Consider the following 27,886-nt stretch of genomic DNA (forward strand, 5'->3'; position numbering starts at 1 on the left):
AAATTAAACGCCTTAGAGGCAACTGTTATTGACATAGGTAATGAACTTTCAGCCTTAAAATTTAAAGAAAGGCTTAAATGCCATGCTAATTATAAGTATGTGTGTGTTACAGCTGCCAAGTACAATGCTTCTCTCTGGGATTGGGAGAAGGTTAAAAACCATTTGTTAGGTATTTGGCAAAATAGTAATAATAGCTTGGATATTCTGGAACTTCATCACCATATCCAAGACATTCAAAATAATAGAGCTGATTTTTCAGATCCTTCTTCTTTGGCTAACCAAATATTGAAGGAGTTAAATGGATTCAACCCTGGAAATATTCTCAAACACTCGGCCTGGTACATTATTGGATTATTCTCTTTGCCACTAATTCTCTATTGCGCTGTAATTGTAGGATGGCAAGTCTTCAGAACAAGAATGCAGAAACTCCAGAGAGTGAACCGCGGCCTCATTTTTGCGAAAAGAAAGGGGGAATATGTCGGAAGCCATTCTCACACGTGACTGGGTGACTCCCGGTTAGGGTCTGAGGCGCTCTGGCTGTGTCGGAGCTTTCCCGGCCCTCTCCTGATGAGAGAACCTGTCCGTGTGGGGGTGTAACTGACCACTGACCCCGGAGGCCCAATCACTGACCCTGACCTTGGAGTGCGGCTCCCCCTTCAACCTTCATTGGATGGAATTCTCCCCTGAATTTCTTGCTCCCCAATAAAAGGCTACTCCCTGGCGTGCTCGCTCTCTCTCTCTCCTGCTAGCCCTGAGTAATCCTTGCTGCCCTGCCGGGCGGTTAGAGGAGGGAACCAGAGAGGGGAGCCGTCTCGGACCTGGTCATAGAAAAAGGTAACTGAGTCTGTGTGTTTATTTCGATCTCGCTAGCTAACTTTTATGCCAAGAACCTCATTAATGAAACCATTGCGCTGGCCGCGTGGTAGAATAGTTTAATCATCTCTTGTCTGACCTACTATCTGTACTTAATTATTCATTAATCCAACCCTAATATATCCCACAATCTTGGTTTTAGTTATGTACTTAGTTGAAAATGTTTTTAAAAACTGAAAGAGTAATACAACCATAAAAAGGTGGTAGAGAAACAATAAAACAGTCCGAGGAAAAGTATTTGATACTTTTAAGTTAGAATGGAAAGAAAATATCTACAAGGATAAAACTAAGTGTCTGTATTCAGCTAGTTCTTTTATGTAGCTCAGACAAAATATACATTAAAAAAATAAAACAACAGTGGGTGCAGTTTCATAGCTCTTTCTCAATAAATCGCTCCTGTTCCAAGCCAGTGGGGGATGGTTTATGCTATTTGACATAAACACCATCATATCTCCGAGCCACAACCCTGCTTCATTTGTAATACATTGTCAAGTTTTTATCTGGGTACAATTCAACTGTAAATGGGGAATGGGAGTCTCATTCTCCTGGATTTAAAGTGGTTACAGTTCTAGCATGCTTACCTCTACAAGCCTGCTGGTGTGTTCATGAAATATTGCAGCATATTCTTTTATTTCCTTTTCCCGGCCATTCTTAGCAGCTTCAATGAGAACCAAAAGTGGGACTGTTGTATCCAAGAAAGAGTCTGACACATGATCTATAATAGCCTTGCGGAGCTGAGGAGAAATTAAAAATTCAAGAGTTTTTTTTTTTTCAGAAAAGGTTCATGCTATTTCCTAATCTTTAATCTCAGTGGTTACAAAATTCATTTTATATATATAAAATCACAATATTCAACACTATATTTGAATATCCCCTACAAAAGTCAGACAAACAATGTATCTGGTGAAAAAAAAATCATACAGCAATAATTCCCTTGGCTCAGAAGTCACTAATTTTTCTTAAACTCTATTTAGCCCATGAATCAGATTATAAGGGGTAATGTTCAGCTTTTTCCTCAAAGAAATTGCATTATTGGAATGTTTATACATGTGTACAAATATCTTTGTATATCTTGTATTTTCATAATTATAAAATTACAAAATGTTTTCTATCTTATTGGAGAAATGGGTGATAAATTTTGATTAGCTAAATTGTAGACTTTATGGTAATTAAACCAAGTTAGATCACCAATTGTGCCAGATGATAACAGATTAATAGAGCAAGGAGAATAATAAATGAATTTGATGTCCAATTTTCTCCATTTGCATTAATTGTTCTTGCCCTCATACCTTAAATTATTAAACCATAACATTCTGCTACAATTAGTACTTTTAAATTAGATTACATATAAGCATATAAATGACAATCAGATAATTACTCAGCAGATATTTTCTGAGATTTAAAACCACATTGGAAAATTAATTCATTGTATTTATATGCTATTGAGACTTTAAGTATCACAATATGCTAAAATGTTTCAGTAACAATGTCAATGACTATGAATGGGCTCAAAGGTTTTTGAATCAACCCACTCATTTAGTTTAATAAGCTCTATACAATAAAACAAAGAAATAAATAAGTATCAGATAGAAAAATTATAATTTGCCTTCTGTAAAATTATATTTTAGAGTACTTTTTAAGCCAATAGCAGCCTAATTTTAGAGTACATGAGAATGACCAGTAGTAGATTTTCAAGTAGCTGAATGAGAGAGCTGCATTTTTAAGAAGTCCTATCTTCCTATAATAGTTATAACATAATAAATCCATAATAATTATACATTTCTGCAAAATAAATACCTTTGTTCAAGATGGTAGAAATCACTCAGAAAATTTGTGAAATTTTCTGCCTATCAACAACCTCACAAAAGCTTTAGGAATATCCCCAAAGAGTCTGTTTAGCATGCAAAAAGGCAAATCATTTATGGCAACAAATTAATATTTACTGAGCACTTATTAGGACAGAGTACAGATTCCTAAGAAGTTATAAGGAAAGGAGAACTTAAGTGAATGAATAATGTGGTTTTTGTCCATCAAGGAACTCAGTTAAGAGGTCATAAATTAGGACTGAAGCCAGGAAGTATGTTGCATAGTTTCAGATATTAAGAGAAAAGTAGCAGAAATTTCCAAGAGGCAGAACAGTTTTCCATGACCATCTTCCCATTTATCCTCTTCTTTATATTTGTAACTGGGACACAAGAGGAACATCTGCACCAAAGACAAGACATTGGGAGTCTTCATACTGTAGGTACTCAAGCCAATGATGTGGATGGAATTCTATTCAGGAAGATATACAGAGGAGAGACATCCAAAAAGGAAACCTTAAGAAATATTTCCATTTATGTGTCATGCAGGTGGAAAAGTAGGACATAAAAACAGACTTAGATAATAGCCAAGAGAAAAAAAAAGAACAAATGACCAAGAACTAAAAGACAAACTTTTAAAAAATTCTCCATATCTTTATTCTCTAAATGTACTCATTGTAACAAACAAAATTATAATGTCAACATTATAGTTCCCATCTTCAACTGTCCCCAGTCATACTGCTTTCTTGGACTTTTCCAAAAAGTTTCAAAAAAAAATTATTCTCTCTCTAAATTTTTGCTTTGGTGATACTGATGAATTATCAAAGCAAAAATTTAGAGACATGGAGAATAAATTTTCTCACTTTGTAATATCTTAGAAGTTCTGGAGAGGCCACCACAGGGGCCAACACTTGAGCAATAGGGAAAGGAGTTACTGAACAAAGTTTCTAATCTCCAATCTGACAATCTGGGAGGTATTCTATTGTTTCTCAGAAGTCTTCAAGCTCCTGCTTCCTAAAGCAGCATTGTCAATAACATATCCTTTCTTCTTTCCCTACCTCACCCTTTTTTAAAAAGAATCTTTATTTTTTATGTGGTGCTGAGGATCAAACCCAGTGCCTCACATGTGCAAGGCAAGCGCTCTACCACTGAACTACAGCCCCAGCTCCCCTGTCTCATTTTTAATGTTCTCTTACTCTTGTTTTCTGGGGCTCATCTCCCAAATAAACAACCTGTACTAAGGTTCTGTACTAAGCTCCATTTGCAGGGGAATCCAGTCTAAAACGTACACATATAACTGATATTAATATTTGGTCACTCAACAAATGATAGACTCCAATGTCTTATATAAACTAATCTTTGCTGATCTTAATCTTCCACTTCTGCTTTGCACATAACTGGGTGTGATTTTGCCATATTTACTGACTATGAAAAATGAGTTATTATAAGGTAGGGTTAAATGTGCAAATAGGGACAAGATACAGAAGGACTAGAATGTTATGATGAGCAACTGTGTTTATACAATGTATAAGTATCCATAGTATTTTCTAATGTATTCATATAATGTTTTTTCACTGTATTACACAAGTTATCTGTGAATATTTTCCTTGCCTAGCCTCAATATTCTTTATTTCCATATTATTTCTTGTCTAATGGAATATTGCATTCCTTTCATTCAGATGACATACCAAAATGTTTAGAGAGGAACCCCATATACCAATGTAGAAGTAGAAGCCACAACACTAAAATCTGAAGTTAATGTAAAACCAATAGGAGTTAGAGGTATGTATTTTCAATAAATACCTGTTTGTGGCCTGGCATGAAAGATGTCAGGACAAAACCGAGCTGAGGGGCTTTCCATCTTTTCTCAGTACAGTTTAATAAAAGATTTTGAGACATCAATTTTTCTATTTTCCACTGATATAAGTGGTTTGGGATCTCAAATAAAATAATACATTTCTCTACAATTGAAACCCAATAGCAAAAGACTTATGTGAAAACTGTAAGAAAGCACCAGTGCAATCACCAAATAGAGGAACAGGAAGAATAATATGGTGAAGAAAAGAAGAATGGAATGCAAAGAGAGTGTTTTAGAAATAAATCATCCTCAGAGAACTAGAAAATGGGTATATTAAGGACATTGTAATTTTAACTGAAATAGAAAAATATGATTTGCAGGGCTCAGTTGACCAACAGGAACAAAATCAACTACCAAGTAATTTAGCATGTAACTACTGAGCCCATTTAATGGAATTTACACTTTGGAAACTCAATATTATCAGATGATGATGACAAGGAGGCATGAGAGCATACCTGTCGTTTTTCCAAGTGTGGCACTGGTAATACCAACATGGAGAAAAGATGAATCTAGCAACTCAGCAACTCAGTAATTAAAGAAAGGCTGAGTTAGGAGGATTTGCAAGTTCAAGGCCAGCCTCAGAAACTTTGTAATACCTTAAGCAATTTAGCCAGATCCTGTCTCAAAATAAAAACTATAACAGATGTAGATGTAGCTCCATGATAGAACAGATCTGCACTCAATATCCACTACCAAAAAAGAATGATTTTTTGGTTTTATTTGTTTTTAATCAGAACTCTTGGATATACCCCAACCTTACTTTGGTGTCTATGAAATATAATGCATTTTTATTAATATATATATACAAATAAAAATTTTAGCCTGATTTTAGTGAAATCAAATATGCACCTTAATCTTCATAATACAATGAATTGTATTATACTCATTTTCATTTTTAATGAAGTGATATGTTTAAAATTCTTCATCCTTCATTGAGCATTCCAATAGATATTCAGGTCTCAAATAAAAGATGGGAGGAAAGGAGGTAATTGAAAAAAGGCAAGTTAAATTTTTGAAAGCATGTAAAATAAGTAATAAGGGAGAAAAGAATTTATGATTGTAAAATCAATATATGAGGATCTGGGTGCTCTGAAGCCATTGTACCCAGTTCTTATAGTGGTGACAAACTTGTGCTGGGGTTGCTGGACCTGGACTAAAATTGGCTCTACCAGTTGGATAAATGATGTTTGGAAATATAATTCACTTGAAAGATAATAATACCATGGAGTTATTTCTTATTTTAGGGTCAAAAATAAATAATATACAGAGTACACTTGGTAGAGAGTTCAGGGGATCATTTACTAAATTAGAGATGTTGTTATAATTATCATTACAAGGGCTTTTAATCCACTGGGAAGAAACTTCTTTTACAAGGAAAAAAACAAACTACAAGCAGATTAGAGATCACTGTTATAATAGAAGTGTACAGTCTGTAAGTACTCCAGAAGAAAAATAGTAATTCTCACTGATGAAAATAGCAATTGTTTCATGGGAGAAGTAGGATTGGCCCTACTGTTCAACTTACTCAGTTGATTAGTAATTAAAAGGGGTAAATAATCATGGAGAAAGTACCAAGCTAAACCTACCATGAACATTCCATAAACATGCTGAGCATAAACATGGGTTTGCCAGAGAACAGGTGAAGGTATTGATGTGATGATGTGAGGAATTGAGAAGGAGAGCCAAAGGAGTGAGAACGTTGAAGAACAATAGGAAAAGGCTATGGGATAGGAAAGAACTGGACATTATTACCCTGTGTGCATATATGATTATACAACCAGTGTAAGTCTACATTGTTTATAATCAGAAGAATAAGTTATACTCCATCTATGTATGATGTGTCAAAATGAATTCCACTGTCAATCATAACTAATTAGAGCAAATTTTTTGAAAAAGAATAATAGGATGTCAGTTGAGACCTAGAACATCATGCTAAGAACTTTTGTGTTTGTTCTATAATAAAATAAGCAAGAAAGTTATTGAGCAAGAAAGTTAAAACTAATATATACTCTATCATCTCCTAGATTATTACACTTCTATGCCCCAAAATGTAGTTCATCTTCAGATACTTCTAAGCAATCTATGTCATTCCTTATAGAGAAGGTCCAATTATTCTCTGAATCCAAAACTAAACTGTTTCTGTTACTGATGAAAAACCATGATTAAGAAAGGGGATGAGGATGAATGGAGAGAAGACTTGATTTTATTTTTTTATTGTTAAAAATAAAACTAGTTCTAGAGCAAGGGATGAATGCTAAATAATCCAAACATCTTAGTCAGCTCTTCATCACTGTCATCAACATATCCAAAAGACCAACTTAGGGGAAGAAAAGTTTATTTAGCCTTATGGTTTCAGGGGCTCAGTTCATGGTCAGCCAATTCCATTGCTCTGGCCTTAGGTGAGGCAGAAGAGTGTGGCAGAGTAAAATAGCTCAGAACATGGTGGCCAGAATGTAGGGGGCGGGGTAGGAGGGCTTCAGGGAAGATAAACCCTTTCAGGGCATGCTCCCAGTGACACAACTCCTCCAGCCACACCCTACTTACCAACAATTACCACCCAGTCAGTATATTCACACTAGCATTGACTGATGACCCTCATAATATAATCATTTCACCCTCTGAAAATCCCTGTTTTAACACAGGAGCCTTTGGAGGATCCCCCATATCCAAACCATAACATCAAAGAAAAACAATTTAAGATAGGGCTTTATCTTTGTAAGTGTATATGTAAATGTTTAAATTGTTAAGTGAGCTTTACAATAATAAGAGGTGGAGGTGTAATAAATGAACTTTTATTACTACCAAAGGTATGAACATCAGGATGGAAAGGAAGTACTAGGTTGGGGCCCAGTGAGGATAGTTAGAAAGAATCATAGTAACTTATATCACCAACTTTGATAATAAACATGACTTCTTAACAATTCCACATATTCATGTACACACAGACTTTTTCTCCTATAAAAGATAAAGCTTCTTCCTGTACTTTTGACCTAGGGTAAGGTCTATGAATATGTTAACCTATAAAATGTAGAGGAAATTAATCTCTGTGACTTTGGAGTTTAGACATTAAGAAGACCAGGCAGCTTCCAACTCTTCTTTATTGATACCTTGAACTACCATATGATAAATTCAAGATACCTTACTGGAGTTAGTAAACACATAAAGGGGCCATAGAAGATTAGACACCACATGGAGAGAGGGAACAGGAGGAAGCACCATGGCCTGAAGCACCCAGCCACAGTCACCATTTGACTACCACTACCTGGGAAATCACAAGGGAAAAAAGTACAGAAATAGCTCTGGGGATCCCCAGCAAACCTCTGAAAACATGAGATGGAATCATGGTTGCTGTTGTTTATGGTAATTTATTACACATTAGTGGAAAACTGAAACAAGAGAGCTATTGACCAGTGAAACAATATGGAATAATCATGCCTCCAGAACACATCAGTTCTCTACAGACAGCAAATAATTCCTATGAAGAAAGTATTAGTAATTCTTATGCTATTTCTATATCTCAGATGGCAGCAAGTATGATTTCAAGATAAAATAAAGGACACCAAGTTACATTTGAATTACAGATAAACAAAACTATTTTAAAAAAAAATTTTTTAGTTGTTGTTGGACACAATATTTTATTTATTTATTTGTATGTGGTGCTGAGGATCGAACCCAGCACCTTGCACGTGCTAGGCAAGCACTCTACCACTGAGCCACAGCCACAGCCCCTATTTTCTTAATATAAGTAAGTCCCATGCAATAATTGGAACATAATTATATTAAAATAACGTATGTTGCTAATCTGAAATTCAAATTTAACTGGGCATAGTTTGCTTTTATTTGCTAAATCTAGTAATCCAACATGAGAGGAATTTCTTTTTTTCTTTTTTTCTTTTTTTTGAAAAATAATTACTTCAAAAACTTTGGAGGTATGAATGTAGATAAGCTCTTTATGCCCAAATTTGTTGAATGCAATATAGATGGAAAAGTCAGGAACATTTACATATATGCTGGCAGTTCTCAGAAACAACTCTTTCAAGTCCTACAAGTAACAAATGAGGTAGAAATTTTGAAGACAGAGAGTAAAAATTATTCAACAAAGAGAGATGACGGCTCTGAGGTTAAGAGTCCCCTGTTTCTCCTGAGTTCTAGTATAGGTGCTAACTCAGTGCCCCTTCCTCCTTATGCAAGTCACCTCCATCACTCTGACCTGTTTTCTCATCTGCATTGTAAAACAGATTGTGCTAATAAGTCCCTTTCAATACTTCAATCCCATGATTCTAAGGACTGACAGTAGAAATAGAATTTACATTAAGGCCATAAAATTAAGAAATTGGGATTTTTCACAGACTTTAATTTAAAATTGGGTTTTTACACATCCAACGTTAACTGTCTGGAGATCCTTATTTATTCCATTTTCAAATCTACATCTGAATTAAACAAATAATCACCCAACCATTTAACTAAATCTTCCCATTAAGCTATGATAAAATATTGCATTAAAAGCTTTTGGTTGCGGCTGGGGATGTGGCTTAAGCAGTAGCGCGCTCACCTGGCATGCACGGAACGCTGGATTCGATCCTCAGCACCATATAAAAATAAAAATAAAGATGTTGTGTCCACCAAAAACTAAAAACAAATATTAAAAAATTCTCTCTCTCTCTCAAAAAAAATAAAATAAAAAGCTTTGGGTTGAGGGCTAGGGTTGTAGCTCAGTGGTAGAGTGCTTGCCTAGCATATGTGAGGCACTGGGTTCGATTCTAAGCACCACATATAAATAAATAAAATAAAGGTCCATTGACAACTAAATTTTTTTTTTTTAAAAAAAGCTTTTAGCTGAAAAGCATTTGCTCCTCTTTTATGAGTTAATGGTAACCACATTAAAAGTTGTACATGAAGAAGTTCAATTATTTAATAGTGAAAAGCAAATGTTTTTGAAATTAGCTAAGTCTTCATGCTTCTGGAAAATTTTGTATCTTTTGATAGGCATAATATTGGACTTATAAATTGTTTAATTAAATCCTTTCTAATCCTAAATTCCTGATGACCCAAGGTGAAAAAGCAGCCTTAACTTGAATAGAAACAAATTTGTGAAGAATCCTAAAAGTAATCTGAAGAGGGAATTGGATTATTTTGAATTACTAGTTGTTTTCTATAAGCATTTGGATGAGAAACTCAAGTTAGTTTTTAATGTCATAAAATCAATTTACCAACATGCACTGAAAACTCACTGTGTACCAGTCAGCTCTATCGTATATTATTAATTCCATTTCATAGCTTCAGAGAAGCTCAGAGAGATGAAATCTGTGCCTGAGATTTCAGAACTGATGAGAACACAGCTAGGATTTGAATGTAATTTTGCATGACATAAAGAAACACATTCTTTTTTCTATTTTATGTTTGCCACAAAACATTTGAGGTATATAAATGTGGAAATTATATACTTACTGTTCTTGTTTTTTCTTCTAAGTTAATTTTAAAAGAACAGAAACAAGAAATAAATATTTCAACAATAAACAAAAGCCTAATTTCACATGCTTGTTTCTGTGTCCAAATCTCTCTCCCCTCACCTGTCTACGAAGGTCTCTTGTCTTCTTGCACATGTTGTCTATAGCAATATTCAAAGTATTACTCCTTTCTTTTTTTCCAGTCTGCAAGGGAGAAAAAAAAATGACATAAGCAATGGTATCAAATTACTCTTTATCACTTAGCAATTTGCTTTCTAAATTTCCTGAAAATAACAGCTTGAAAATTCAAGAATAGTTTTCAAAACTGCTATGATATTGCATATGATTCATGAGCATTTCACTTAAGACTAAGTAGAATGGTGATTAAATCTTATGTTATTTTCTTCTTTAAACTTTTGTAATATTTCTGATACAGGGTTTGATTCAATGTGGCAGTAAGCAGAGCATTATCTCCATGAAATTCAGATTTTCATTCTTAACAAGTCAACTTTTTAACTGCTAAGCATGCAATTAGCTTAAAAGCATTAGATGCCCAATTTGTCAACTTCTGTGGGAGTTTCTGAAGTCATTTTCATGGTGTATAGTGTAAGTTATGCAGAGCCATATTGGAGTTTTGCTAAACACTAAATAAAATATGCAGTGCAAATTCATAGCATTTGCAAAAGTTGACCACAATTTTAGCTGACAATATTCCAAGAACAAATTGTTTTAAGTAAGAACTGGATGCTGTTTTTGGCTCTTCAAGATAATTTCTGCAACACCTTTTTATTCTTTGAGCAGAACGGTTCTCTCTGTTATAGCCTTAACCCAAATCTTTAGACTATTAAGCACATACAGAGTCACCTTGGTTAATATTTCTACCTATTATTTTTGTGGGAAACAACTGGATTGAATTTAATCATACTTTTCCTGTGATATTGCATATAAAAGAGATTGGAAAAAATCATTATGCGATTCACCTCTAGGAAAATTGCTGCTTTTAAATTAATAAACTGAAAAGGGCTCTTGAGAGGAGACCTTGAAAATCAGGAAGGCAAGTTTATGCAACTGATAACTGAGGGAGTTTACACATGACTCCATTAAAAAGGACACCAGGGCAAAGCATAGACCATGAGGCAGCATGTGAGACACTACTCCCATGACTAAACTCAAAAATCCCAAAATCTTTCTTCAGACAGAAAGACTCCTGAACAAGAAATTTAAGATCATTTATATTCTGTCCTAACCTACCTATTTAGTTTAATCTATTGCCACATCTTCTTAAGCACTATCCTTCACAGTAGATATATTCCTACATTTTTCTCTTTTCCCCAGTTCTTACATATACCTGAAAGAGCACTGATTTCAGGGAGCATCTCTCCAAACAATACCTATTAAAATCCTTCCCACTCTTCAATGGTTTCCACAACAAATTTTCCTCAAAGATATGCTCAAAATAAACATCTTCCTCTCCTTCCTCCAATAGCATTTCCCAATATCCTCATTCTATTTCCGTGCACGCTCATCACCCATAAAATGCTGTTAAAATCTTGATATCGACAGGTATATATTAAATTTAAAAAAAAAATTTTTAGTTGTAGTTGGACACAATACTTTTATTTAATTTATTTATTTATATGTGGTGCCAAGGATCAAACCCAGAGCCGCCCATGTGCTAGGCCAGTGCTCTACCACTGAGCCACAACCTCAGCCCTATATTAATTTTTTTGACTCTTTGGTACAACTTACATAGAACTTATTGAATAGAATTAACTACTCTATAAGTGAGCAATTTGATTCAAAATACAACATAATTTTAGTTAGAGGCCTGCTGTATGCCAGGAAGATATAATGCTGGACTCTGAAGATTTCAGCATTGAGCTAAAAGGCACACCCAATTTCCTCTATTAGCTGAGAGGTTGCTGGTACCCATCTATATCTGTTAGGTTCAGATTTTCTCAGCAGATGTTTTGCTATTATTTAAAGGGTATAGAAAAATTATCATCACTTTGAGATGATCCTATAGACTGCAAGATTTGGAATTCATGGGTCTATCTCTTTAAAATCTCAATACCAGCTTCCAAGTACTGTGATACCCAAAATTGATGCTACACATATCTAGCTGACAAAATAGAGGACCACTAAGCCTATGCCATATTTTATTTTTGAAGGGCAATGTGGAATGTGTACATGATAGAAACTGTGTCTAGTGAAGAAGGGGGTAAAAAAAGAAGGAGAGATAAAAGATATTTAAATGAGGCTTTTTCATCAAACACAAATAAAATTCTGTATATCAGAGCAATGGTGGCAACACACCCAGATAAAAATAGTGAATACTTCCACAGTTCTTACCCACATTCTCCATACTAGCAGTACAAAGTTGTGAAGAGTTAATTCAGGGCTATATAAGGCAGCCCCATAAACAGATACACAATGGGCTCAGAGATAGCTCTTAATTTTACCTAAGTTTAATGCATTACTAACTTTAAAAAAATATTTTTATAACTTTATTTAATTAATTTATTTTTTTATGTGGTGCTGAGGATCAAACCCAGTGCCTCACACACACTAGGCAAGTGCTCTACCACTGAGTTACAACCTTAGCCCCATATTATTAACTCTTGGTTATATCTCTTTCTATTTCATGAAAGTAGAGACATCAGAAAAAAGGGGGTGAAGGGAGCAGGAGTGGGAGAAAGAATCCTCCCACACATACCCGCACAGTATCAATAATAATATGGGAGACTCCTATAGTGTTGGCTGTAAAAAAATCACTAGCTTTGGGGCTGGGGATGTGGCTCAAGCGGTAGCGCGCTCGCCTGGCATGTGAGCGGCCCGGGTTGATCCTCAGCACCACATACAAACAGAGATGTTGTGTCCGCCGAATACTAAAAAATAAATATTAAAATTCTCTCTCACTCTCTCTTTAAAAAAAAAATCACTAGCTTCTATGGTGTGATTCATCAGAACAACTAAAAGATGTCAGTCTTCTCAGACCTAGCAGCAGAGGCATACAAAACTTTAATAAAGGATGACAGGAGGTGACAGCATGAAGAGATTCAATAAGGACAACAATGATGATTTCCTAATTTTTACTCAGAGCTTAACCTTAGTTCAAAATGTTTCCTTGGGTCAAAGACATTTTGTTCTCCAGGTAATGATAAACAGTCCCTAACATTTAAGGCAATATAAAGTTCTTCATTCTTCCTTCCTTTTCTCTCCCTCTAAGCCCCACCTCCAACCACCCACACCTTTCTTCTTTTTCACCTCTATTTTTTATTGGGTCCTTGCTCTATTTATCCTGATTTATTTGGCTTCAGTTGAACCATTTTATGCCTCTTTATTCCTTTTGCATGGCATAAAAATAAATAAAGCAAGGAGAAATAGCCCCATCCTATTTAAAAGCCCTCATTCCTTGTGTTTTCAAAGCCTTAACAAATCATCAAGCAATGAGCTAAGACCAAAGGAGAATTCTGTGTTCTGAGATGAGGAATGGAAATGGCAGGATATTAAAACACAACCACAGATAACAGTGAGAACCTTCCTATATTCCAAGTGCTCACAAGAGATGATGCTTCTTAAAGGAATCCTTGACAGGAGCCATTATTGGGTCAGCACAGTCCTGCTATTAGAAAAGGGATGACTTTGAGGGAGTGTCAGGGAAAAGACTGGGAAAATGTGATGTGGATCAGCACTGCACAGAGCCAGCAGTCATATTCGTCATCAGGAAACAAACTGCAGGAAATATTCTACTGAAAAGAACAGTTCTGAGTATGATCTTTCATTCAATGAAATTTCATTAAAATCATTATTGCATTTTATAAATATGGTCCCGGTAGGATTCAGGCTTAGATCTATATAATCTTAACTATGAGTCTTTCCATCAAGTCTACCTCATCATTGCTCCCATATAACTACCATGGTTAATTGTACTCTCTCATGGTTCCCTTAAAGCTAAATTACACATCTGGAAAAAATTCCTTTATAAATAAACTTTCATTGAATTATCCTAATCTGAATGTTCCATCTGTGTACTATTGGGACTCCACGGGAGAGAACTTTCCAACACTGCACTGTCTGATATGCAGTACCTACTAATCACACGTGGCTATTTAAATTTAAGTGTAAATTAATTAAAACATTAAAAATTCAGCTCCTCAGCTCCTCAATTTGAAAAATCTAAAGTGCTCAATATCCACATATGTCTGGTGACTACTGTATTGTATATCACAAAGATAGAATGAGTTTGTTACTGCAGAAAGATTTATTGGATCGTGTCATTCTAAAACATACATTAAGTTCTTAACTCTTTATGCAAGTCACCTTTCAGTTAGATGGGAATAAATAGAGAGCTAAAAGCCAATAAACAAAATATCTAATCCTTGAGAAAGAGAGGGTAATGATATTTATACTTCTTTTATAACACTTGGCTTAATAAAAAGTCAATCCAATATAGTCAAAAAATCTTTATTATCTATTATATGCCAGGTACCATCTGAGGATCAATGCTGCATTAACCCAGTGCCCATCTTTGAGCAGCATGCATCTAGTAGTAGATATAGACACAGACACAGTTCTTAGTAGAAGAATCTAGAGTAATGTTTAGGTGGATGAGAACAATATTCCATTAAGGGTAAGGGAAGGATTGAGGGGAAGGACTGAAGGATGATGGGAGTCAGGCAGGTGAGCACAAGAGCAAATACCCTTCTGGGGAGACAGTGACAACCTGAGCTAAGGCCAAGGTCCATAAAGCATATTTGGTAATCAACATAAAATTATGAGGGGAGGACTTCCTGATCCTGGAGGTCTTTTCTTTCCTAAGAAATGAGGTTGATCCTATAGACAGACAGCAGGTGCTATGAAATTTAAACAAGTAAGACAGTCATATCATTATGTCAAACTGCTAGAGTCTGCACAACAGATTTGAGGCAATTAAGAATACAAACAGGCAGAAGACTGAGGACAGTCACAGCAACAGTCTACAAAAGGAATGAACACTGTTGAAACCAATGCAGCGACAGTTAGGATAAAGAAAAATGGCAGGCCTAAGGACTGTGGGTCAATGAGGTAGGATGACGATTGGCAGGTGCTGGCAGGTGAAGGAAAGAGAACAATCTGGGTTGGTGTCTGGGTTTCTAACCATAATGACTGGATGAATGGTGATGCTGTGAACTGAAATGATCATTTCAAGAGAACTGGGTCAACAAAAATGATAATTCAACTTGGAATTGCTGAAGGACCTGTGTTCACTTGGCTATTGTATGTTCTGTGACCAACTGCTTATTCACATATATATCTCACTACAGTATGATACCCTTGAGGGAAAAAAAGCCCTTAGAGCTTTATTTCTCAAAGCACCCAGTACAGTGCTTTGCACATAGTAGGAGCTCATCAGAATGTAGAGAAATAGTGGAGAATAGTAGAGAAATGGAAGACTGCATAGAATTTTGACAAATCTCATCATATTTCTGGTACTTAAAATTTCCAAACCTATAAAATAAAGGTTTGTCCTCAATTGCTCCTATATTCTTTCATAACTTTAAAATGTTATGAAAGGATCACATTCTCTAAAAAGAAAAATTATAGAATATTATGTTACTTTTATTATATAATTTCTTGCATGAATAGCTATTGAAAATGCATCAAAACATGTGTGAGTGTGATATAAACCTGAAATCATACAAATAAAAGGAGACATTTGAAATAGGAAGGCCATAATCCTCACCCCAGAAAACTAGAAAACTCAAACATTGAGGAATGAGGATTAAAGAAAATGATAATTTATTTAATTCATAACCAAATGAAGATGTTAGTGCAGAGGACCCTGTGTAGAATTTAAACAGCAGGAAAATGGTTTTTGTTGTTATTTTGTTGTTGTTGTTTTATATGTATGACATTTTACTCAAGCTTTTAAAATGAAACATTTCCCTTTTAGTGGAAAAATCTTTATTTCATGGTAAAGATGAAATATGATGCCCTTAAACTTAGTTCTTCTCTGTAGAAATAGCTTTAAAAATATTTTATGTTTAACAAATAGCAGAGGAAACAGATTCTAGTCCACATATTTCAGGCATGAAAGATAAACAAATAGACAAGCATAAAAAATCAAATCTCTTCTTTTAGAATACCACTGTACTGAGTAGCATGTCAGGAAGACACCCTGATAGGGCCTGCTAAGTAATCTTTCTGAAGCAAGGACTAAGATATGAAAATAAAACTAAAACAAACCAGAAATTAACTCTGACATTTGAAGTAAGCTTTTTAAAAGTAACTGTATATAAGAATAGAATGAAACTACCATAAGAAAACATAGAAGAAATGTTTCGCGACATAGGAATGGGTAGGTTTCTTTTTGACACAATCCCCAAAGAACAGAAAACAAAAGCAAAATCCTGATTAAAAAGCAAGTAATAGGGCTGGGGCTGGGGCTCAGCGGTAGCGCAATTGCCTGGCATGTGTAAGGCACTGGGTTTGATTCTCAGTACCACATATAAATAAAAAAATAAAGGTCTATCAACAACTTAAAAAAATATGTATTTTTTTAAAAGCAAGTAATAGACCCAAATTGGCATTTATATAAAGACAGCATACAAATGGTCAACAAGTATATGAAAAAAATGCCCAACATCACTAATCATCAGGGAAACAATAATCAAAACCATGATTATATACCACCTGACACCAAGAAGAATGACTATTACTGAAAAGAAAAAAGATAAGTGCTAGTAAGAAAGTAAATGGAGAAAAGAAAACCTTTGCACACTGTTAAGGAGAACATAAATTAGTGTAGCCATTATGGAGAATAGTGTGGTGGTTCTGTATGATCCAGAAATCGTACTACTGGGTACATGTTCAAAAGGAAATAAAATGGGTATGTTGAAGAGATAACTCCATACAAATATTTATTGCAGCACTATTCCCAATAACTAAGAAATGGAAGAAACTTAAGTGTCCATCAAGTGATGAGTGGCTTAAATATGATACACACACAACAGAATACTATTTAGCCAGGCATGGTGGTACACACCAGTAATCCCAGAGACTTTGGAGGCTAAGGCAAGAAGATTGTGAATTCAAAGCCAGTCTCAGCAACTTAGTGAGGCCCTAAGAAACTTAGTATGATCCTGTCTCAAAATAAAACATAAAGAGGGCTAGGGAGGTGTCTCAGTGGTTAAGTGCCCCTGGGTTCAATCTCTACTGCCAAAATCATCATCATCATCATCATCATCATCATCATCATCATCTGCCAAATGAAAGATTAAAGGATGAAATCCTGCTATTTCTGACACCATGAAAGGAACTGGAAGTATTATGCTATGTGAAACAAACCAGGCACTGAAAGACAAGTTCCACATGATTTCATTTATGTGTAGAATCTCAAAAAGTTGATTTCATAGAAATTGAGAGTAGAATGCTGGTTACCAGAGGCTCAGGAGAGTAAGGGAGTAGGAGGAGAAAAATTGTTCAATGGGTGCTGAATTACAGTTAAATACAAATAAAAAGTTCTGCCCTATTACACAATAGGGTAACTATAGAAAAGGACAACATAATATGTATTTCAAAAAGCTAGAAAAAAGGATTTTAATATTTTTGCCACGATCATTTGAGGTGATAAGTTTACTCTGATTTAAACATTACATAATTGATACCATCAAATCACATGATACCTATAAATCTGTACAAATTTTATATTTTTATGTAGGAGTTCAAAATAAATTTAAATAAAGTTTTAGAAAAAATAGTATAATGCTTTAGAAGAATAATAGAAGACTGCAAATTTCTTAAACTTTTGTATTGTTTGGAAAAGTACAATGCTGTGTTCATGTACTGCCTCCCGGGTAGGATGGGGAGCTGGTGAGGGGGAACAAGCACTTTACATGTATTATCTAATCTGCTGTTCCCGCAACTCTTCACATGTTTGCATATGAAGACACTGAAGTTCAGTTAGTTTTACTATCTTGCCCCAGGAGGACACAGTGTAAATGGTTGGATCAGATAAGTGGAGTCCTTGCTTAGACTTAACACATCATTCCATAGAAATGAGAATATGCTATAACTTAAGTCAAAATTAACATTTCTATGATAAAAATTATATAAATGTATTTCAAAACTATAATAAGCAAAATATAAATTTGTGGAGCCCTTTGACATTGTGTTTTAATCTGAACTCCATCACTTGACAACCCAGGTTATTAATCTCTCAAAGGTTGTCTCTTTGTCCATAAAATGAAAATAATACAGTCATTATATTATATCATTATTATAAGAAATTAAGAGATAAGATATACAAGTTCTTGCAAAGTAAGTACTCAAAAAATGTTAACAGCTATTATCATGCTTACATTGTTAATAACTCTTGCATTTCCTGAACCACATCAGCTGGCTGATTTCCTTATGATTTTTCAATCACTGACTGTCATCCAGAAAACCTTCATCTCTTCTTGCTCAACAAGAAGATTCTTATTCATAAATTGGTGCATTTAGACTGCCTTATTCTCAGTATCACCATTTTTGACTCTACTCAACCTCACAATAAAAAATAATTACATATTCTTCTATTTGGGTTTCCACTAATTTCTTAACATAGTTCAATTATAACACCTTTAAACATTATATTTTTATTTATAATCTGCCTCATCTTTTTTCAGTTTCCCATTTTATTGATTTTATTTTTTAAATACATGACAGCAGAATGCATTACAGTTCTTATTACACATATAGAATACAATTTTTCATATCTTTGTATATAGTATGTTCACGCCAATTCATGTCTTTACACATGTACTTTGTTTTTTTTAATTTTTTGAATTATAATTCTTATTACACATATATACCATAATTTTCATATCTCTTTATATATAAGTATGTTGATACCCAATTAAGTCTTCATTCACATGTACTTTGGATAATGATGTCCATCACATTCCACTGCCCTTGCTGGTCCCCTGCCTCCTCCCTTCCCCTTTCACCCCTCCTCCCTATCTAGAATTCATCCAATCCTCCCATGCTCCCCCACCCTACCCAACTATGAGTCAGCCTCCTTATATCAGAGAACACCTTCGGCATTTGTTTTTTGGGATTGGCTAACTTCACTTAGCATTATCTTCTCCAACACCATCCATTTACCTACAAATGCCATAATTTTATTCTCTTTTAATGCTGAGTAAAATTCCACATTTTTTTTATCCATTCATCCACTGAAGGGCATCTAGATTGGCTCCACAGTTTAGCTATTGTGCATTTTTATCATCTCACACCAGTCAGAATGGCAGCTATTATGAAGCCAAACAACAATAAGTGTTGGAGAGGATGTGGGGGAAAAGGTACACTCATACATTGCCAGTGGGACTGCAAATTGGTGCAGCCAATCTGGAAAGCAGTATGGAGATGCTAGACTGCTGCCTGTGTTCTCAGACCAAAGATGCTTTTGCCACAATGCAAAATTTCAATTGATGTGCACCAAATAGGAAAAAGATATATTTGTGGTTTTTGCACTGCAAAAGAAACCAAATTGTTTAACTGGGGATGTTACTCATCTTTTTTTGAATCCCAGAGATGGATATAAAACATAGCTTTCTCTTTAAAAGATGTTTCCTAGAAGAATCAGTTACAAATCTGGGAATGGAAACACCATTTGACCCAGCTATTCCTCTCCTTGGACTATACCCAAAGGACTTAAAAACAGCATACTACAGGGACACAGCCACATCAATGTTTATAGCAGCACAATTCACAATTGCCTCATCTTTTAAACAATCAATTGAACTCTATAATCATGGTATTTACTATAGTATCTGGCACTCAATTAATGCTAGTAAATAAAATGAGTAAGTGAAAGAATGGTTAACCACACTTTTATTAATAGTAAATAATAATCAAACTATTTTATAAACAAAGCCAGAGGTTGTATTTATAACAAAAGTAAGTAGCATCCATCCTCTTAGCTCTCAAATATTCTACTCAGTGTTGTTACTCATAAACTGTAATCATTGCCCCTTACAAAGAAGATACAACATAAATTTGGTATATAGATGAAAATCTAATTTTTGGATGAGAAAATGGGGGTTTTAAAATAAGTCTCTTTAAGTCCTTAACTAAGTTGAATCACCTCTCATCCTTTGTCTCAAATATCTTTTGCATGACTGATCTTCAGGGTCCCTCTATCCTGTAATAGCATGTGCTGCTGTGGTTCTCCGGTTGAAAAGCAAAATAGTAAGAAACTAGTCAAATACCAAGAGCATGACACTCTAGACTGTTGCCTGTATTCTCAGACCAAAGATGCTTTTGCCACAATGCAAAATTTCAACTGATGTGCACCAAATAGGGAAAAAAATGTATTTGTGGTTTTGCACTGCAAAAAACCAAATTGTTTAGCTGGGGATGTTACTCATCTTCTTTGAATCCCAGAGATGGATATAAAACATGACTTTCTCTTTAAAAGATGTTTCCAAGAAAAATCAGTTATAAATATATTTAAGTGCAGATGTAAAGAAGATCCACCCCAGAGACTAACAGGTAACTCTGAAAGAGTCTGGATGTATGAGGAGCAACCTGGCACTTTGTTTCCTAAAAATCACTGGCTCCTTCACTGTTTTTACTTCAAGCTATTATGTTTTGTGATAATTTGTCTCCATCCTTGCTTCCTATCTTTCCTCTTTTACTGCTAGGGTTTTCTTCACCATTCAAGCCAGGGAAACTTTGGAACTGATCATTGTTCCTGGTAGGAGGAATTTAAAAGATGGAGTTCATTCATTTCAGTAATTCAGCATTAAACTAAACTTGCTGTGACCTCCTGCCCTAATGGGTTTCAAATCTTGCCAGCTCTTACGTCAGTGACTATTTCTGCAAATCATGCTGTAGTTATCATTTAATGAAGTGAATAGGTTCAAAATTAAAGGTTTTGTGTAGGTTGAAGGCCGAATCCAAAGATATTATGTATATTAATGGTTCCTAAATACTTGTTGCAAGATTCATGCAGTGAAAAGGCAAAAATAGAGATAATCAAGTTATTTAGCCATAAGAAATACCTTTTTCTGAGAGTATTTCATTTCTTATGCTAAAATTTATGTCACTTATTTCCTAGAATGATGGCTTTATTTAGTGGTAAGTTAAAACACTTTTATTTGAAAGCAAAATAATAATAATAAAAAAACAGATCTCTCAGGCTGTGTTTGTGTGTATTCTTTGCCTATTTTTTCTAACGTGTTTGTATAAACACATAATTTCAGGGATAAATGGTTTAAAACAATGGAATAAAAATTGTCAATTTACAACAAAAAAACAAACAAAACAAATATACCTAATCTTGCAATCAAAAATGGTCAATAAGCCAGTTGTGGAATTGGCATATAAACAGAGCTTAAAATAATTTCTCTGCTTTTGAAACCAGACTTATTTTCTCAACTTGTTCAGGATATTTTATACTATTGCAATGCATTCAAAATAACATCGATGGGGGTGTTGCTCAGTGATTGAGTGCTTGCCTAGCATACACAAGGCCCTGGGTCTGATCCTTAGCACTGCAAAATAAATTTTAAAAAAGTAAATAACATTTACATTAAACTGCTTTTAAGAGCTAGTATAATAGTGGAATTAAATGGATATGATTCAAATCTTAGTTGTTAGACTTATATATAAGGTGATCACATGCCAGTTAGGTAAGCTAAGCTTCAGTCTTACTTATAGAATGAGAATGACACTACCTACTTTGGGGGGTTGTTGTGAGAATCAAATGAGATATTGTCCAGAAAGCATGTAGAGCCATAATTTCCTTTTAACTGACATTTGATAATAATATGTATTATTACAAATAAAGGTAATTTAAGATCATTGAAGGTACAGAGCATAAACTGTTCATTCTCTGTTGCACCCCCAGCAGGATTTGGCCATAATTTGTGCTCTGTGTGCATTAATTGAACGAATTTTTAAAAGAGATGTTTGAACAGCTAAATGAATGAATGAACATATATGATACAGAGAATATGAGGAGGGTTTTCTTATGGTCTTCAGAAAGATTAAAAAAACATTTATTACAAGGGATGTTAAGCCTTTGAATCTGGTGTCATCATCAACACAGTCAGTGTAACAAAATACAAACATCTAAGCCAAAGTTCTCAAATCCTCCAATTTCAATGACAGGTTAAACTGTACATCACATCTTTACTGACATTTCAATTTTCAAAATTGCTTTATTGAATCATCATTGGAGGGTCTTAACACATTTCACAATGAGATCTGGCTCATTCTACAAATGTTTTGATTTTTATGATGCCTGACCCAGTACCAGGAGAGGACCAATCCCCAAAGAAAACTGTTGCTAACAGAAGGACTACTATAACAAAGTATAAGAATGTCACAGTTTATGCTGTCAGTTATACTGTGAGCTCTTATAGAAAAGACTTTGTTCATGACATTCAAAACCACTACCAGGGTCAAATAGACAATGCTATGGCATCATGCACCACAAATCAAATAAATCATTTTCCATCTTTTACATATACCCATTGTTTTCTCTGTTTCTCCAGTGCTTTAGGCAGTAGAGATTTAGAGCATCACTGATCTTGTTAAAATTTTAGTCTCCACCATTCCTCAAGTTTCTCAAGTCTTCTGATCACTTTTTTTTCATTTATTTCCTAAGCCATGTTTAAAAAGATTCAGTATGTCATACATTAGCCAATAGTGGACTTTATGAAGTTTGAATCATTGACTGTCTAACAAAGTATTTCCAAAGCCCACACATATCAAATCTGGAACAGACAGCTTTCCACCATTCTGGTGATTGTTTTTACTTTCACCATCAACTGCAATCTGTGTTTTACAAACATGTTTATTTCCTAACACTACAAAATAACAGTATAATGGATTTATTCTTTACTGATTAACATGAATGTTTTCTGTAACTGCTATCCTCAATTAGCCCTTTCAATGCTCATGATTTGAAGAGTTTCTGATTTTGGAGAATGCAGAAAAGTTTAAAGATAGCCTCCACTTTAAAGAAGCTTGAAATATTAAAAATTTTCCCTCAAGAGGAATTAGGAGGTAATAATTTTCTTTACAATAAGATGCATAAATATATTTTATAGCAAGTCCTCTTGGCTTATTGGAAATAGTATTTATTATAAAACTTGATTTGTGCATTTATCTTTAACAGAAAAAAATATCATAAACAGTATCTAATTTATACACAGCCAGAATAAATACTGATCTGCCTGGTGAAACTTGATAGACATCAAGTTCCTGCTTAAAATCTATTCTCTGCTTTTTTCCCCAACTCCCAAATCCTACCCAATATTTGAAAATTTCCATTCATCTTTATTTTTTGAAGAAGTTTATTTAACTAAAAACTAAGATACCCACCAAAAATTCCACACTGATATACCAGATCAAGATAATACTTTTTTAAAAGAAATATTGAAAATCAGTTACATGACTGAATGAAACTTCACATCCATAATAATAAAGATATAAAGGTCAAAATGTGTACAGACTGATAAAGATGGTTTAGAGAGCATTCATGTGGAGAAAGGTAGTCTGGGATTTCCATCCCCCTCCCTATTCCTCACTCCCACCAAGTCTAGTAAGAGAGACTTTAGTTGGACCATTTAAAAAGCATGATATGAGTCTCTGGTAGCTAAGATTTTGTAGACAATTGGAAACTATCTTCTAAGAAATCTAACTGGTAAGAGCTGGCTTGTTGCAAATGAGTAAGTGGACAAGAAGGGACTGACCTCTAAAGTTAGAGCATTTTCCATGGTCCATATGTGAGTTTTATGCAAAAGAGAGTCTAGAGTCATCTTGGTTTTTTTTGTCCAATAATATTGCCTGGGTTAATAAAGTCATGGAATCTACTGAACTTTATGAATAAGCAGTCAGATGTAAGAGAATATGTCACTTACATTAAGTGAATTGATAAGATGGGGACCTTCAATGAACCTCAAGATCAACTGTGATGGTTAATTCAGATATCAACTTGACTTGGTTAAGGGATACCCAAATATCATCTGCCCCTTGGATTCATTCACCATACTCTTTCTCTACACTCTATTCCTAAATTCTAAAAAGCCCTTAGAAACACTGTACTTGTTGGATGTGTGTTATTGGAACAGAATAGTAGAAGTAAGGTTTTTTTTTTAATGAAATATGTGGATGATTAACCATTCTTATAGTGCAGGCCAAAGAATCGATGTTCAATCAGTCAAGTGGAAAGAAGGGCATCTAAAGAATGTCCTAAGAGCACTAAGTCCAACCTAGAATGTTGCTCCAGATTCACACAGAGCTCTGCTAATGGAATGATACCAATTAAAATTCATACTACAACTTCAAAGAAAATGCTCCTTGGAGTGATGCCAGCAAGACAGACAAACTCTTAGCACTTGTCACCCTCCTCCCACACACATAGACAGTCAAAATAACTAATAAACAACTATGCTTTGATGAAAATACCTAAAGGAAGTGGATGAGTACCTGTTTTACTCAGCTTTTTTGTTTGTTTTTCTTTTTTCTTTTTCTTGTTTTTTTTCAGCTGTGACTAAAAGACTTGACCAGAAAAACTGTAGAGGAGGAAAACTTTATTTGGGGACTCACGGTTTCAGAGATCTCAGTTCATAGGCAGCTGGCTCTAATCCTTGGGGCTCAAAGTGAGGTTGAACATCATAGAAGAAGAGTATGGTGGAAGAAAAGCAGTTCATATAACTATCAGACAGCAGAAAGAGGAACTCTACTTGCCAGATACCAAATATATACCTCAAAGGCAGACCCTCAATGCCCACATCCTTCAGCCACATCCTACCCACCTACAGGTACTATTCAGTTAATCCATCAGGGTATTAATTCACTGATTGTGCCAAGACTCTCATAAGCCAATCATTTCTCCTCTAAACTTTCTTGCACTTTCTCAGACATTAGCTTTTGGAGGATACCTAATATCTAAATCATAACATCTGGGGGCCATCTCACATCCAAACCATAACAGTACCAAAAACCCTATAAAGCACAGAAACCCATGATGGCCACATAGAAAACCATGGGAAATATCTGGCCTCTGCCACCCTATGCCTTAGTGAGAATCAGGTGAAAAGCAGAAGGGCCCTCTTTCTGCTGGGAAGAGGCAAACAAGAGAATGCCAGCATCCTTTGCAGTTCTCATAGGTATTAAAACCTATGGGAGCTGCCTGAAATCTACATAGCTGTGCTTCCCTCAGGAAAGAAGCCAACATTGCCCTTCTTCCTATGGTCCATACAGCTACTGGAATATTCCATCTGGGAACCGGAACCCCAGCTGCAGTTTTTCCTGCTCTGAGGGCAAAAGGCCATGACACCCTTCTTTCCCTGAGGTTTTTCTGCTGTTGAACCTTTTCCCCTGGTGCCCACCATCCTCAAGCTAAGCTGCTGTTATACCCTACCTAGTGGGGCAAAGCTACCACGGGGAGGCTTCATCTACTACTCCCTATTGTTACTGTGCCCTGACCCTCAGCACCTGTGGGAAACCAGTAGTCTTTCATTAAAATGGTGCCTTGGTGGCCCAGAAGACTCACACTCACCTTGTGCCTTAGCTAAAGTAGTACACTGCCTACGGGGGATCAGTACCTCCCAGAAAGAGCAACTACTCCCCACCAGTTTCTGTGTCCTAGAAAATAGCATGGGCTAAGCTCAGACTCTGCACTCTAAGGATAAATATCATGCTTGCTGGAGAATTAGACTAAGCCCTTGAGTAAGCTCTAGGAGACTGAGCTGCTGACTCTTCCTGCCATCTCCTAGAGATGTGCTGCTCTCTGACCCTGCAGGCCAATGACAGCTGTGTCTAACCATTCCAGGGTCTTTGCTGCCATTGTACAGGGCCTCAGAGAGTCCATGATATGGCTAAGTCCTACCATTCCAGGGTCCGGAGTAATCACCACATGTTGCCATTTTGTACTATTGTCTCTGATTCAAAAATCGCAGCTATTCTCTGTGTCCTGTTTCTAAATCTCTAGAACATTCCTTTCTTTGAGTTGAGCAAGTGTTTTCCCTGCCCTGCCTGAAGGGTCAGAGTTACCAGCTACAACCTGGGCTCTGAATCCAAGTTTCTTTTGAGTCCTTCAGAATTAGACTGTCCAGCTTTGTGGGCAATCTGTATCCATTTCTGCACCAGAGAAAGAACCTGCACATCATGACATGGGTGTAAGGTCCACTGGTAAAGGGAAATGTATAGTCAAAGTCAGAATATATCAATACTGTTACGATGCTCAGTACATTAAGGAGGACAAAAATAAATGGAAAGATATTTCATACATATGGATAAAAAGAAATGATATTGTTAATAATGTCCAATTACCTAAAGCAATATATAGACTCAGTGCAATATCCAATAGCATTTTTTCACAGAAATAGAAAAAAAAACAATTTTAGAATTTGTATGGAACCACAAAAGATCCTCAATGACAAAGTAATTCTAAAGAGAGAAATAGAAGTGGGAGGTATAACACTTTATGATTTTAAACTATATTACAAAAACATAGTAATCAATATGGTACTGGCATAAAAACAGACACACAGAATAGTATAACATAATAGAGAATCCATAAATAAAACCCAAGCATATTTTCTCAGCTAATTTTCTATGAGGAAACCAAAAAGAGACACTGGAGAAAAGATTGTCTTTTAAGAAATGGTACTGTAAAGGCTAGGTTTCCACTGCTAAAGAATGAAATTGGACCCCTATATCATACACAAGAATCAACTCAAAATGGATAAAGGCATAAACTTAAGTAAGCACACCATAAAACTCCTAGAAGAAAACAAAGGAGAAAAGCTTCTTGATATTGTTCTTGGCAATAATTTTTTTGGATATCACACCAAAATTCCAGACTACAAAAGCAAAAATAAATAAATGGGACAACAAATTAAAAAGTTTCAGCACAGAGGGGATGGGGTTGTGGCTCAGTGATAGAGCACTCGCCTCACATGTGCAAGACCCTGGGTTCAATCCTCAGCACCACATAAAAATAAATAAGTGAAATAAAGGTATTATGTTCAACTACAACTAAAAAATACATATTAAAAAAGGTTTGTTCTCAGAAACAAAAACAACTGACAAAATAAAAAGAAAAACTACAGACTGAGAAAAATACTGGAAAATCATAAATCAGCTAAGAGATTAATATGAAAACTTAGATTTAACTTTAAATCATAACTCAATAGCAAGAAAATATAATCTGATTTTTGAAATGTGCAAAGGATTTGAATAGACATTTTTCCAAAGATGACATAAAAATTCCAAAAAGTACATGAAAAAGGTATTCAACATTATTAATCATCTAAGAAATTCAAATCAAAAAGCACCATGAGATATTATCTCCCATCTGTCAGGATAGCTGTTATGAAAAAGAGATAATGAGCATTAGACTGGGTGTGCAGCAAATAAACCCTTGACCACTGTTGTTGGAAATGTGGACTAGTATAGTTAATACAGGAAATAGTATGGGGATTCTTCAGCAAATTAAAAACAGGTATAAGCCCCAAAAGAAACAAAAAATTAACACCTTGTAAAGATATCTGTTCTCTCACTATTGTTGTAGCATTATTCACCACAGTCAAGATATGGAAAAAAAACAGTATCCATCAATGGACTAATGGATAAAGAAAAGTATCCTTCAGTGAATGGGTCAATGGATAAAGATGTTCCTGCCTTTGCCACAACATGAATGGAACTAAAGGGCATTATGCTAAGCAATATAAGCCAAAGAACAAAAATATTACATAATGTTACTTGTATATGGAAGCTAGGAAAGAAAAGTTGAAAAATATAGAAGATAGAGAATAAATAAGACAGTGTTACCAGGGTTGGGGTGGTAAAAAGGAAGTGGAGAAATGTAGGTTAAATATTCAAAGTATCAAGTAGGTAGAATGAAAAGGTCAAAATATTTAATG

The 27,886-nt window shown here is 35.1% G+C and overlaps 1 protein-coding gene across 1 annotated transcript in view; it reads right to left on the reverse strand.

Annotated features, from left to right (window-relative positions):
* Ctnna3 (catenin alpha 3) overlaps positions 1–27,886 on the reverse strand; it is a 1,643,966-nt gene that overhangs the window by 808,856 nt on the left and 807,224 nt on the right. The window contains exons 8-9 of the mRNA XM_076834267.1: positions 10,104–10,184; positions 1,455–1,607 (exon numbers count right to left, since the gene is read on the reverse strand). Coding sequence (XP_076690382.1) covers positions 1,455–1,607; positions 10,104–10,184 — 234 coding nt within the window. The remainder of the gene's footprint in view (positions 1–1,454; positions 1,608–10,103; positions 10,185–27,886) is intronic.

Source organism: Callospermophilus lateralis, chromosome 15, assembly GCF_048772815.1.
Source record: "Callospermophilus lateralis isolate mCalLat2 chromosome 15, mCalLat2.hap1, whole genome shotgun sequence".
In the NCBI taxonomy this organism is placed as follows: Eukaryota; Metazoa; Chordata; class Mammalia; order Rodentia; family Sciuridae; genus Callospermophilus; species Callospermophilus lateralis.